Source organism: Ptychodera flava, chromosome 7 (genome assembly GCF_041260155.1).
Source record: "Ptychodera flava strain L36383 chromosome 7, AS_Pfla_20210202, whole genome shotgun sequence".
NCBI classification, from domain to species: Eukaryota; Metazoa; Hemichordata; class Enteropneusta; family Ptychoderidae; genus Ptychodera; species Ptychodera flava.
The window spans coordinates 45614344-45628982 of record NC_091934.1 but is presented as its reverse complement, the minus strand read 5'-3'; the positions used below and the strand labels follow the sequence as shown (position 1 = coordinate 45628982).

General features: G+C 37.3%; 1 protein-coding gene across 1 annotated transcript; it reads right to left on the bottom strand.

The window, feature by feature from the left end:
• Window positions 1-13664: 13664 nt before the first annotated feature.
• LOC139136532 (putative uncharacterized protein DDB_G0286901) lies at window positions 13665-14309 on the bottom strand. Its single transcript, XM_070704257.1, has one exon. The coding sequence runs from the start codon at window positions 14307-14309 to the stop codon at window positions 13665-13667; it is 645 nt and encodes a 214-aa protein (XP_070560358.1).
• Between the last annotated feature and the right edge of the window lie 330 nt (window positions 14310-14639).

The window sequence follows — 14639 nt, the reverse complement described above, 5'->3', positions numbered from 1 at the left end:
TATTTCTAACAGTAATCACAGAGTTTCACTGAGATGGACTTGCTAAAACAAGTACGCCACTGATCCTGTATAGAACTACCGGTGCTGATGTTTTGTGAGCAAATACAACTGACATGCCTGTTTTATTATATATGGATTTTATTGCACATTTGGATGAGTTTTACCATATGTGGATTTTATGCAAATTTGCATGAGTTGTACCGTATATGGGTTTTATGCAAATTTGCATGTTTTATCATATATGAATTTTATGCAAATTTGCATGAGTTTATGGACATATCGAAGTTTTCAGTAATTTAGTAGCTTTCAAAATATTAAGATGAAAAGAAAGTGAATGAGTTAGATTTTCAAGAAAATGTACACTCATGCTCTGTCTGCTTTCTGAAAACAAAAGTTGTAGAGGTCAAAAATATATTCTTACATGTCATTTTTATCACCACCTCACTGCGTAGTCCACAATTATGTCATACTTAATGATTATTAACCAAATGACTAGACATCGGAATATTATAATATCTGAAAGTCTTGCATAATCGTGGACATTTTTGAAAATTTTAGGAGTTTTGGCTGAAGTGTCGATAAATCACTAATCAGTAACCATGTAAATCCACAAGATGAAAAGGTGCTTTTTGAAACAAAAGTTTAAGCATTATTTTGAATTTTATCATATGACATGGAAAATATCTTTTACACTTGTGACGTTTACCGTAAAATGTCAGGCCTGACATGGGAAGGTAAACGTCATCAGTTTGAGCGCGCCGGAACTATTTCAAAGATGGCGACTTTCAATCAAAACAAACTCGCCATTTTCTATCCATTCAATTTTTTTAATTGTAGGATACGATAAAAAAAACCCTTAATTTGATGTACCTCGGAAACATTTTTTGAAAAAGGCTGTTTAGAGGTTATCATATTAAACTGAATAAAATATATTTCTCGAAACAAAGAACGGGAATCACGAGATCTCCCGCCCGCCCGACCGGCTCGCTTTGCCGCTCAAAAGTGACGCACGCGTACTGTTTAGACTGTAGTGTGGTGTTGAGTGACCGTTCGTAAACAATTTATTTCCGTTTGCAAAATTAACGCGCGGTACGTTTTGTGGGTAATTTTCGAACAGTTAAGCTCAAAAATAAACAAGTGTTTTGTCGTTGCCATTTATTTTCCCAATCCCCCAAATAAATAATCACGATCAAATGAAATGTGCCTCTTCTGTTGTCATTTTGTGCGGGAAACAACCTGATCTGTTGTCATTTGCCAAGATGTCGTTCGACAGTGACCTCAGCGAATTTTAGCTCTTGCCGATTCTCTATCTGAAGACGAAATTTTCCAGCAATTACCACCCTGGACATGCCATCAACAACAAAAACAACAACATCCACGCTATGCCGAATTCTCACTTGATGAGGAGGAAGAATTTGTCGCCATGCAGAGAAAGAAATATACCATCAGAAGTACCAACACTGCCGTCAAACAGTTCTCACTGTGGCTGAAGGCAATGAAACCGAACGAGCATTGACCACTCCTTGAAATTCAACCAACCGATCTCGATTCGTATTTAGCAATAGCAGGCTATTTCCTGGGTACGAGACAGAGTGATGGTCGCGAATACGAGCCGGACACACTGACTGGCTACCAACGTGGGATAGACCGGTTTCTCCAGGAGAATAATTACGGACACTCTATAATCAGAGATGACGAGTTTAAAAGATCGCGTAAATGTCTGGCCGCAAAACGTTCTCAACTGAAGAAAACTAGGCATGGGAAACAAACCTAATACAGCAGATGCCCTGACCAGCGAGGAGGAAGCGATCTTTGTGGAGAAAGGCATCGTTGGACGAAACAATCCTGAGTCCCTGTTTTACGCGGTGTGGTTTAATAAACAACACAAAAATACTTGGCTTTCGGGGTGGACAGGAAAATCGTCAACTAGCATGGGGTGACATCACGCTCAAAGCAACGCCGAATGGATCTGAATACTCGAATTTAATGAACGCGAAACTAAAACACGGCACAGACAGATTGGGGCGATCCGGCAATTCAGCCCCAAGATCCTCGCAACCCCGACAAAGCCGGACACTTGTCCCGTCACAACGTACAAGGTATTCAGAGATCGTCGACCCGCGGAGATGTGTTGCGAGTCAAGCCCATTCTATCTGTCAATAAATTACAACCCCAAGAGCCAAGTATGGTACACAAAATAGCCGATGGGACAGAACAAACTTGCTACTGTGCTGACGACCATGGCAGAGAAAGCGGGAATCACTGGGAAAAAGGTAAATCACAGCGTAAGAAAGACTGCCATTACCAAATTGCATCACGCCGGAATTCCGCCGACACAAATCCAGCAACTGTCGGGACACAAAAATATCCAAAGTGTCAATCGCTACGCAACAGCGTCATTCGTATGGGGGCCCGTTTTGGTCAAAATTATGTTTTATTACACCTCACGTATAATTCAGGTACTGTGATTGGCTGAGCCTCACTCACGTGATATAGAACAAAAAGTGATAGAACATGGCTAAGGTGATATAGCCCTGTCGCGTGCGCTGATATAGCCCTGTCGCGTGCAGTGATATAGCCCGCTACCACGTTCTGGAATACCGCGCGTATACTTTCTGCGCGTACCACATCATCGCGTAAATTTGCTTGCTATTTTCTGTAAAGCAATGGCTTTTGAAAAGGTTCAAGAAATTAGCTCGACCTGAAGTTCACGACGACGTTTAGTACATTAAATGAGAAAATCTTGAACAACACTGTCTTCGTTTTTAGACGTTAATTCAACTTCATGTAGCATTGCGATCGAGCAACAAATAGAACGTTTCACTGTGGCGAGTCTCGATCAACACTTGACTGCATTCTGAGCAAAGTTCGAAAAACAAGTGTCTGTTCGGTGTAATAAAATTAATAACACACGCTAGCTCGGGCTGGTGCTCATGACGGTAATATTGATGATACCCTCGCCTTCGGCTCGGGCATCATCAATATTACCGTCATGAGCACCAGCCCTTGGGCGGGCAACAAATCGTGATCTTGCCCTTGCTGGCGTGTGTTATTATTTAATTATTACGCTCCCATATATGCATGTGTATATATGCAAATGGGAGGTATTCGTATAAGGTGGCAAAATGGCGTCTGTGTGTATGTATGTATGTATGTCTGTTAGTCCGTCCACATCAAAAACTCCTAAACTGTAGCACCTACTGTCTTAGTATTTGGTGTACAGGTGCAGCTAGGGGTGGAGATGTGAATTTGTTCAAATGAACATGTCAGTGCCAAAAATATACAAATGAGGGGGAAAAAAGGAAAAATCCTGCAAATGGCTAAAACTCAGTAAGCATTGATCAGATTTGGTTGAAACTTGGTATGCAGATTTCTTTAGGTATTCTAAATTATATGTGCAAAAATTGGGATGAAATTTGCATGTTTTTATTTTTAGGGTATTTTTTCCGTTTTTAGTCAAAAAATCTTGTTCTCTGAAATCGCTCGTCTGATTGCTATGAAACTTAATATTCATGTTCCTCAGAATGACCTCAGTCACGCTTTTACAAATTGTATTGATATTGTCATATTTGTAATTTTGGGGCAATTTTCCCAAATTTTGATAAATAAACTTTTAATCCAAAAACTGCTGATTTGATAGCTTTGATACATGTATTTGGTATACAGGTATCTAAGATTAATCTCAATATAATGTATTGAAGGTATGTTGAAACTGGCAATTTTTTTTTATTTTGGGGGCAATTTTTGCCTTTTTTGGTCAAAACATTTTCCTCCTAAAACTTCTGATCTGGTAGCTTTGATAATTAGTGAACAGGTTCCTAGGGTTTATGTTAATTAGATATATTTAAAATTAGGATGAAATCTGCAATTTAGTATTTTGGGGGGCAATTTTTACGCTCCCATATATGCATATGTATATATGCAAATGGGAGGTATTCGTATAAGGTGGCAAAATGGCGTCTGTGTGTATGTATGTATGTATGTATGTATGTCTGTTAGTCTGTCAACATCAAAAACTCCTAAACTGTAGCACCTACTGTCTTAGTATTTGGTGTACAGGTGCAGCTAGGGGTGGAGATGTGAATTTATTCAAATGAACATGTCAGTGCCAAAAATATGCAAATGAGGGGAAAAAAGGAAAAATCCTGCAAATGGCTAAAACTCAGTAAGCATTGATCAGATTTGGTTGAAACTTGGTACGCAGATTTCTTTAGGTATTCTAAATTATATGTGCAAAAATTGGGATGAAATTTGCATGATTTTATTTTTAGGGTATTTTTTCCGTTTTTAGTCAAAAAATCTTGTTCTCTGAAATCGCTCGTCTGATTGCTATGAAACCTAATGTTCATGTTCTTCAGAATGACCTCAGTCATGCTTTTACAAATTGTATTGATATTGTCATATTTGTAATTTTGGGGCAATTTTCCCAATTTTTGATAAAAAAATTTTTAATCCAAAAACTGCTGATTTGATAGCTTTGATACATGTATTTGGTATACAGGTATCTAAGATTAATCTCAATATAATGTATTAAAGGTATATTGAAACTGGCAATTTTTTTTTTATTTTGGGGGCAATTTTTGCCTTTTTTGGTCAAAAAATTTTTCTCCTAAAACTTCTGATCTGGTAGCTTTGATATCTAGTGAACAGGTTCCTAGGGTTTATGTTAATTAGATATATTTAAAATTAGGATGAAATCTGCAATTTTGTATTTTGGGGGCAATTTTTCTCATTTTTGGTCAAAAAATTTGTTTCTCAAAATTTACCAGTCTGATTGCTTTGATATTTAGTAAACCGGTCCTTAGGGTTTTGTTAATAAGATATATTGAAATTAAGTTGAAATCCGGAATTTTGAATTTTTTGGGCAACTTTGCGGAACTTTCAGTTTTACTTGGATATCTTTCATTTTGTATTTTTAAGATTTTTTTTTTTTTGGGGGGGGGGGTAATTTTATACCTACTGGAACTAAGAGTATATAATGTGGTGATTTAGTAAGCATTTGATATGGTAAACTGTATTTGGTGTTGAAATGCTGTAAAAAAATCCCGGCAGATTTTGAAAAAATTCAAACAAATGCCAATAAAAAATTCAGCCAGAGAAGGTTTGACAAAAGAAAAGGTGGGAGAGTGGGGAAAAAAGAATGTACAATGGATCGGATAAAAAAAATAATGTACCTCATCGATCTTCCAGACACCATCCCATATCAAATGGTCAACCCCGATGTATTTTTGTGCACAATTAACCATGCAGTGTATTTTAGTTTAAGATGTCAAGTTAGGTAAGGATTTGAAAGGAATAGTCAAGTTCACCACAGTTTATCTTTATCTCTTGTGTCATCATCCTTGTGTAATTGGTAAGTTTGTAAGTTGTTCCAGATGTGGATGTACCAGCTGTTCTGGAAGAAAACAATGTTTACTTTTTCCTGTAGGGTTTCTGAGTTGATGATTGCATGTTGAAATTTCTCCATGTATCTGGTGTATGGGCAAAGTGTAAACATTGGTTTCATGTTATGTATTTCAGTCTATGTCAAATATTGTAAATGAAAAGTCAAGAACAGTTTACTGTGTGCTTGTAAAAGATAACATATTTGTCAATACATAAACTGCCTTGCAGATTGATTGTCTTAAATATTATCACAGAAGTAGAAAAGGAAACGAAACTAATCAAATTGCTGTACATATTCACTGTCAGTGCCTGTATAGGCCTATACTTAACTATTTTTCATTACATTCAGCTATTTGTTATATCTTTATCACTCTCCATGGGCCAAGGCACACTTGGGGTCAATGTCATCACTCTGTGCCAGTCTGTGTATGTCAGTCTGTCTGTATATGTATGTCCATGTTTCATACAATTGTTGACTTGTTTTGATAACTATATGGGAGCGAACAGTGATGTTGTCACTATTTTTAATTTTAGTATGTTAGAATTAATTTTATGTTGACTGGAATTAATTTACTAGCATCTCGAATTAATTGTATGTTTCTTTTAATTAATTTTTATATGCTTTAATTAATTTTGTGTAATCATGCCGAATTAATTTTATGTGTTCCAATTAATTTTTCTGCTTATCTTTGCTGTAATTAATTTTATGTAGTCTAGAATTAATTTTGCTAACATTTCAAATTATTTATATATAATTTGTCCCCCTTAAGACCTACTATGGGTCACTGTGTCCCCATGGTAGCAAAAGCTGGCTGAAACACTGTGCATGTATACGTTACATAAGATATTATTTTGATACACAGAATAAGGACACAAATTTATCAGTAAGTTACAGCTACTGTTTCTTTACAATGACATTAATAAAACCATACACATTTACTCCTTAAATCATCTGAAATTCAGGGCAAGTGAATTTTCTTCCGGACAAGTGACATTGAAAATCACTTGCCCTATGGCAAGTGAATTTTTAAAAAATTTTTCGAGCCCTGTCAATAAACCTAGTGTTCTGATTTTTGGTTGACAGATGTGACGTTTGTGATGTTGCAAAGAAGAGACGTGTAACTGTGATGACCTTTGCCCTCTCTGATGACATTTGCCTTCTTTTTCCCACTTAAGATTGCTTTGGCCCCGGCATTGCTGCTTGCAGCTATATTTTTAACTGTTTTTATTTTAAATGTCAGCAGTAGTTTATCGTTCTACTCTGCAGAGCACATTGAGCTCCACAGCTTGTCAGGTGAATTTTACTGTTGACAAGAATACAAACAGTAACAGTGCACTTTACATCTATAGACATTATGTTGACAAACTAAATAGTAGCTATGTCGTAAATAAAAATTGTAAAAAAAAATAAATAAAGAAAAAAAATAGTAGATATGTCAACATGCTGTTTGGAGAAGGGCAAGAACTTGGAATTTTCATACAAAACAGATCATACCAGTAAGTTACAGCCAGTGTGGGCATTTAACGTAGTATGTGCATCGAAAATGGAAGACCAGCTTTTCAAAAAGAATCTTTCAACCATTCTCTTTCAAAATCAAGAATACAAATCGGGTCACCCTGCAAATTTTGGTACCAGAGAAACAAATTACTCAAAATTTACTGATGTTTGAAAACTATAATGGCCACCATCCCTGTAATAATTATACGGAGAAAAATAGAATTTTCAATTTTCAAAAAAACTGAGACAATTTGAATTTTTCTTACATTAAGAGCTTTAAAATGAGCCCCCATAAGTGTTAGATCAGAAAAGAATTGTAAAAGTTTGAAAGTTTCTGAATATGGTATCCTCTAGGTGCATTCTGCCTCAATGATTGTGTCTCGTTGATTACTACCGGGTAATCTAATTCAACTGTCCATTACTCCAAGAGTTATCTCTTTGTCTCAAGAGTTGACATGCAAGATACGGCTGACTGAAGGGTAATTCAAAAGCCATTGATCCAACAAGTCTGGAAATCTCCCATAGATGCACAGTTGTAGAGCAAATACAGTCAGCATTTATTTGCTCACCCATGTGTGTCAGCCTGTACCATGCGGGGCCAGTACCTTCAACTTTTGATGATATTTTGCAATATCATGAAATGCCTTCTGCTTAGCTTGTCAATACAGCAGCTGTATATGCAAAGTCCCCCATTATTAAATTCTAGTCTTGGACTAGCGTTCCCTTGTCAACAATAACAATTCAGTTTACACATGTACAGGTTGAGTTGACAAACTGAATACTGTGTATCTCAACATGCTTTTGGAGCTAAGAACTTACATGAAAACTGGTTGAATTTGAGAAAAAAAAAGCAAAAAAAATCGTCAAAAGTTATAGCTTTAGGCCCTGTAAATTCCATTGGCTTGTTGTGACCTGTAAACTACTAGTACTTTAAACCAGTTTTAAGATTTGTGTGCATCACAAATCAAGTGAATCGTGGACATTCTGTATCATGTAAATGGAATTTTTGCCCACCTTTTAAAATGTATCAATGCTCATCCGTGTCTTGTAGTGTCTTATATTTATTGATTTAGTTCCAGTGCAACATTTTACTGAATCTTATGAATTTTTCATCAGCTTTTTTTATAATTTTGGACCAAATGGACATTGCATGTCATTGCCTAGTTTTTCAACAAAACTTTGGCAAAAATCTGGGGAAAAAAATTGACTGGGTTATATTTTACAAAGGCAACAAAAATTGACTGTTGCACTCAAATGGTTAATGATGCAATGGTGAAGTCTTTGGAGCTCGCAATCTACAATTGCTTGCACGTACATATTAATTTGAAAACAATGTGTCTTTTCTATTTTAATAGTTTGGTAAACATATCAGTATATATCAGACAAAACCCGATAAGTCGTATGAAATGGAAACATCAAGTGAGCTCCTTCCGAAAGGATTTGGACCCTCTGATCTTGCTGCAGAAACAATATCGTAAAATGGGTCATGAGTTGATTTTGACTTTGTCTTGATGGAACAAGGAAGAATGTGGAGAGAACACTAGACTGTTGAAGAGGATGAGAAAATGACAATTGATTAAAGGAATTCTGTCACCCGTATTTCTAACAGTAATCACAGAGTTTCACTGAGATGGACTTGCTAAAACAAGTACGCCACTGATCCTGTATAGAACTACCGGTGCTGATGTTTTGTGAGCAAATACAACTGACATGCCTGTTTTATTATATATGGATTTTATTGCACATTTGGATGAGTTTTACCATATGTGGATTTTATGCAAATTTGCATGAGTTGTACCGTATATGGGTTTTATGCAAATTTGCATGTTTTATCATATATGAATTTTATGCAAATTTGCATGAGTTTATGGACATATCGAAGTTTTCAGTAATTTAGTAGCTTTCAAAATATTAAGATGAAAAGAAAGTGAATGAGTTAGATTTTCAAGAAAATGTACACTCATGCTCTGTCTGCTTTCTGAAAACAAAAGTTGTAGAGGTCAAAAATATATTCTTACATGTCATTTTTATCACCACCTCACTGCGTAGTCCACAATTATGTCATACCTAATGATTATTAACCAAATGACTAGACATCGGAATATTATAATATCTGAAAGTCTTGCATAATCGTGGACATTTTTGAAAATTTTAGGAGTTTTGGCTTAAGTGTCGATAAATCACTAATCAGTAACCATGTAAATCCACAAGATGAAAAGGTGCTTTTTGAAACAAAAGTTTAAGCATTATTTTGAATTTTATCATATGACATGGAAAATATCTTTTACACTTGTGACGTTTACCGTAAAATGTCAGGCCTGACATGGGAAGGTAAACGTCATCAGTTTGAGCGCGCCGGAACTATTTCAAAGATGGCGACTTTCAATCAAAACAAACTCGCCATTTTCTATCCATTCAATTTTTTTAATTGTAGGATACGATAAAAAACCCTTAATTTTGATGTACCTCGTTGGAAACATTTTTTGAAAAAGGCTGTTTAGAGGTTATCATATTAAACTGAATAAAAATATATTTCTCAAAACAAAGAACGGGAATCACGAGATCTCCCGGCCGCCCCGCCCGCCCGGCCGGCTCACTTTGCCGCTCAACGGTGACGAACGCGTATTATTACACCTCACGTATTATCCAGGTACTGTGATTGGCTGAGCCTCACTCACGTGATATAGAACAAAAAGTGATAGAACATGGCTTAGGTGATATAGCCCTGTCGCGTGCGCTGATTATAGTGATATAGCCCTGTCGCGTGCAGTGATATAGCCCGCTACTACGTTTTGGAATACCGCGCGTCCTTTCTGTGCGTACCACATCATCGCGTATATTTGCTTGGAATTTTCTGTAAGGCAATGGCTTTTGAAAAGGTACAAGAAATTAGCTGGATCTGAAGTAGAGGATATTTAGTACATTAAACGAGAAAAGCTTTAACAACACTGTCTATGTTTTTATAGCCCTTAAGGTATGTTGACCTTCAACTTGATGTAGCATTACGATCGAGCAACAAATAGAAGGCTTTACGGTGGCGAGTCTCGATCGACACTTGACTGCCTTTTAAGCAAAGTTTCGAAAACAACAGTTACTGTGTTTGTTCGGTGTAATAAAATTAATAACACACGCTAGCACGGGCAAGATCACGATTTGTTGCCTGCCCTCGGGCTGGTGCTCATGACGGTAATATTGATGATACCCTCGCCTCCGGCTCGGGCATCATCAATATTACCGTCATGAGCACCATCCCTTGGACGGGCAACAAATCGTGATCTTGCCCTTGCTGGCGTGTGTTATTATTTAACTGTTTAGACTGTAGTGTGGTGTTGAGTGACCGTTCGTAAACAATTTATTTCCGTTTGCAAAATTAACGCGCGGTACGTTTTGTGGGTAATTTTCGAGCAGTTAAGCTCAAAAATAAACAAGTGTTTTGTCGTTGCCATTTATTTTTCCAATCCCCCAAATAAATAATCACGATCAAATGAAATGTGCCTCTTCTGTTGTCATTTTGTGCGGGTAACAACCTGATCTGTTGTCATTTGCCAAGATGTCGTTCGACTGTGACCTCAGCGAATTTTTAGCTCTTGCCGATTCTCTATCTGAAGACGAAATTTTCCAGCAATTACCACCCTGGACATGCCATCAACAACAAAAACAACAACATCCACGCTATGCCGAATTCTCACTTGATGAGGAGGAAGAATTTGTCGCCATGCAGAGAAAGAAAAATACCATCAGAAGTACCAACACTGCCGTCAAACAGTTCTCACTGTGGCTGAAGGCAATGAAACCGAACGAGCATCGACCACTCCTTGAAATTCAACCAACCGATCTCGATTCGTATTAAGCAGGCTATTTCCTGGGTACGAGACAGAGTGATGGTCGCGAATACGAGCCGGACACACTGACTGGCTACCAACGTGGGATAGACCGGTTTCTCCAGGAGAATAATTACGGACACTCTATAATCAGAGATGACGAGTTTAAAAGATCGCGTAAATGTCTGGCCGCAAAACGTTCTCAACTGAAGAAACTAGGCATGGGAAACAAACCTAATACAGCAGATGCCCTGACCAGCGAGGAGGAAGCGATCTTTGTGGAGAAAGGCATCGTTGGACGAAACAATCCTGAGTCCCTGTTTTACGTGGTGTAATTAAACAACACAAAAATACTTGGCTTTCGGGGTGGACAGGAAAATCGTCAACTAGCATGGGGTGACATCACGCTCAAAGCAACGCCGAATGGATCTGAATACCTCGAATTTAATGAACGCGAAACTAAAACACAGCACGGACAGATTGGGGCGATCCGGCAATTCAGCCCCAAGATCTTCGCAACCCCGACAAAGCTGACGTTTGTGATGTTGCAAAAAAGACGTGTAACTGTGATGACCTTTGCTCTCTCTGATGACATTTGCCTTCTTTTTCCCACTTAAGATTGCTTTGGTCCCGGCATTGCTGCTTGCAGCTGTATCTTTAACTGTTTTTATTTTAAATGTCAGCAGTAGTTTATCGTTCTACTCTGCAGAGCACATTGAGCTCCACAGCTTGTCAGGTGAATTTTACTGTTGACAAGAATACAAACAGTAACAGTGCACTTTACATCTATAGACATTATGTTGACAAACTAAATAGAAGCTATGTCGTAAATAAAAATCGTAAAAAAAATAAAGAAAGAAAAAAAAATAGTAGATATGTCAACATGCTGTTTGGAGAAGGACAAGAACTTGGAATTTTCATACAAAACAGATCATACCGGTAAGTTACACCCAGTGTGGGCATTTGACGTAGTATGCGCATCGAAATGAAAGACCAGCTTTTCAAAAAGAATCTTTCAACCATTCTCTTTCAAAATCAAGAATACAAATTGGGTCACCCTGCAAATTTTGGTACCAGAGAAACAAATTACTCAAAATTTACCGATGTTTGAAAACTATAATGGCCACCATCCCTGTAATAATTATACGGAGAAAAATAGAATTTTCAATTTTAAAAAAAACTGAGACAATGTGAATTTTTCTTACATTAAGAGCTTTAAAATGAGCCCCCATAAGTGGTAGATCAGAAAAGAATTGTAGAAGTTTGAAAGTTTTTGAATATGGTATCCTCAAGGTGCATTCTGCCTCAATGATGGTGTCTCGTTGATTACTACCGGGTAATCTAATTCAATCTATTGGACAATGACCAGTACACAGCAAGTGAGGCTACCCACAATGCTCCATGATCTGTACACACGGAGATCACTCACTGAACTGAAGCAAATTTCTTCTGTACACAGAACAAGCCGGTCAATATTTCAAAATTTTGGCAACATAATTCTGATTATCAAAAGTTTCTGGTTTCTCACTGTGAATAATGAGAAATTCAACCCATTTTCCGCGGAGGAGATAGCAATTTTGTAATTCTGTCGACATAGATTTTTGACAGCCATACACAATATTTTCAAGGAAACTAAGGGAATGAGTTGCATCTGTGTTGACAAAAGAAAGGGTATTGATTTTTTTTAATGTTTGTAACAAAGGAAATTTGCATGTCTGACAGGTGGTATGATGAGACCATATGGATGGTTTTCAATCGGATTCGAACCCACAACATACGGCATCAGTCGCCTAGCTGAGATCTTAGTTGCTGATAACTTTATCTTGAAAAGTGTGCAATTTTTAGCACCTCCAAACATTGTCTTCTCATTCAATTTACTCTTGAATTTTAAACATACTCAATATTTTTGGAACATAGTTTTAACAAATAATCCTGAACTTCAATTGTAAGTTAAAAAGTGTTAAGAATCTGATAAAATTGAAAAAGCCTTAAGCAAAAATGTCTGAGTGAACAAATCAAGGGGAATCATGGGTAGCCTCACTTACTGCGCAGTAGGGGACCAAATTGCACTCCACAATTTTGGGGATTCCACTTGACCTTTGACCTTGGTATCTTTCTGCAACTCATTTATTATGCACATATCTAATCCTGGGCTTGCTAATAGAGCTGGAGGTCTGATTTTTGGCACATAGGGATAACTATGGGAGCAAAGTTTTTCAAGAATATGTCACATGACCAGCCACTTTCTGTACCTCATTAATTATGCACATATCTAATTCTGGGCAAGCCAATAGAGCTAGAGGTCTGGTTTTTGGTATATAGGGAAAACTAAGGGATACAATTTTTTTGACAAAATGTCATGTGACCTCGATGACCTGTGACCTCAAATATACGTATTTGTCCATTACTGAGTTACCACAAGAGCTACACCCTTCATATTTGGTATGATGGGACACCTAATGATGACACATCCTGTACCTCATTAATTATGCACATATCTAATTCTGGGCCAGCCAATAGAGCTAGATGTCTGGTTTTTGGTATATAGGGATAACTATGGGATACAATTTTTTTCGTCAAAATGTCATGTGACTTCAATGACCTTTGACCCGAAATATACATTTATGTCCACAACTCAGTATCGACAAGTGCTACACCCTTCATATTTAATATGATGGGACACCTTATGACGACATATCCTCTACCTCATTAATTATGCACATATCTAATTTTGGGCAAGCCAATAGAGCTAGAGGTCTGATTTTTGTTATATAGGGATAACTATGGGATTCAATTCTTTTAACAAAATGTAACATCACCTCGATGACCTTTGACGTCGATTTCACAAATACTACCATAGCCTTCCATGTTTTTGCATATGTATTTCTCTATTGCCCCTGTGCACCGAGATGTCTCAAAACCCGGTTATCGCTGCTTTGCAGCTATATTTTTAATAGTATTTATATAGGAAATGGCTGTCTCTTTGAATTCCAAAGACCATTTTGCAGCATATTAGCCACTGATGTGTTGCCATTTTGCAGCATATTAGCCACTGATGTGTGACCTTTTTGCAGCATATTAGCCACTGATGTGTGACCTTTTTGCAGCATATTAGCCACTGATGTGTGACCATTTTGCAGCATATTAGCCACTGATGTGTGACCATTTTGCAGCATATTAGCCACTGATGTGTTGCCATTTTGCAGCATATTAGCCACTGATGTGTTGCCATTTTGCAGCATATTAGCCACTGATGTGTTGCCATTTTGCAGCATATTAGCCACTGATGTGTTGCCATTTTGCTGCATATTAGCCACTGATGTGTTGCCATTTTGCTGCATATTAGCCACTGATGTGTTGCCATTTTGCAGCATATTAGCCACTGATGTGTTGCCATTTTGCAGCATATTAGCCACTGATGTGTTGCCATTTTGCTGCATATTAGCCACTGATGTGTTGCCATTTTGCTGCATATTAGCCACTGATGTGTTGCCATTTTGCAGCATATTAGCCACTGATGTGTTGTCATTTTGTTGCATATTAGCCACTGATGTGTTGCCATTTTGCTGCATATTAGCCACTGATGTGTTGCCATTTTGCAGCATATTAGCCACTGATGCGTGGCCATTGTATTAATATTTTCCTTGTTAATATTTATGAATATTAATTTAACATTGTGGTAAATGTAAGATATTGGTTGATAGTGGTTGATACATTTATATGGTTTATAGCAATTTTATGGATATTTTAGTTGCCAATTTTGAATGTCAGTTTTAATTTTTGAAGATTGCAAGGTATGTTTGGTTTTGTTCTGCCCATTTTGATGTCAATGTGATATACTGCAATGATAAAATCCCTGAACATGCAGAACAAAATTAGGTATGTGAGTTTAACCCTTTCACCACCATGGTTTTGCCCAAACCAATTGTTATCAA

Excerpts from the sequence above, each read along its gene's own strand:
- LOC139136532 (XM_070704257.1), bottom strand. The coding sequence starts at position 14,309 with ATGCTGCAAAATGGCAACACATCAGTGGCTAATATGCAGCAAAATGGC.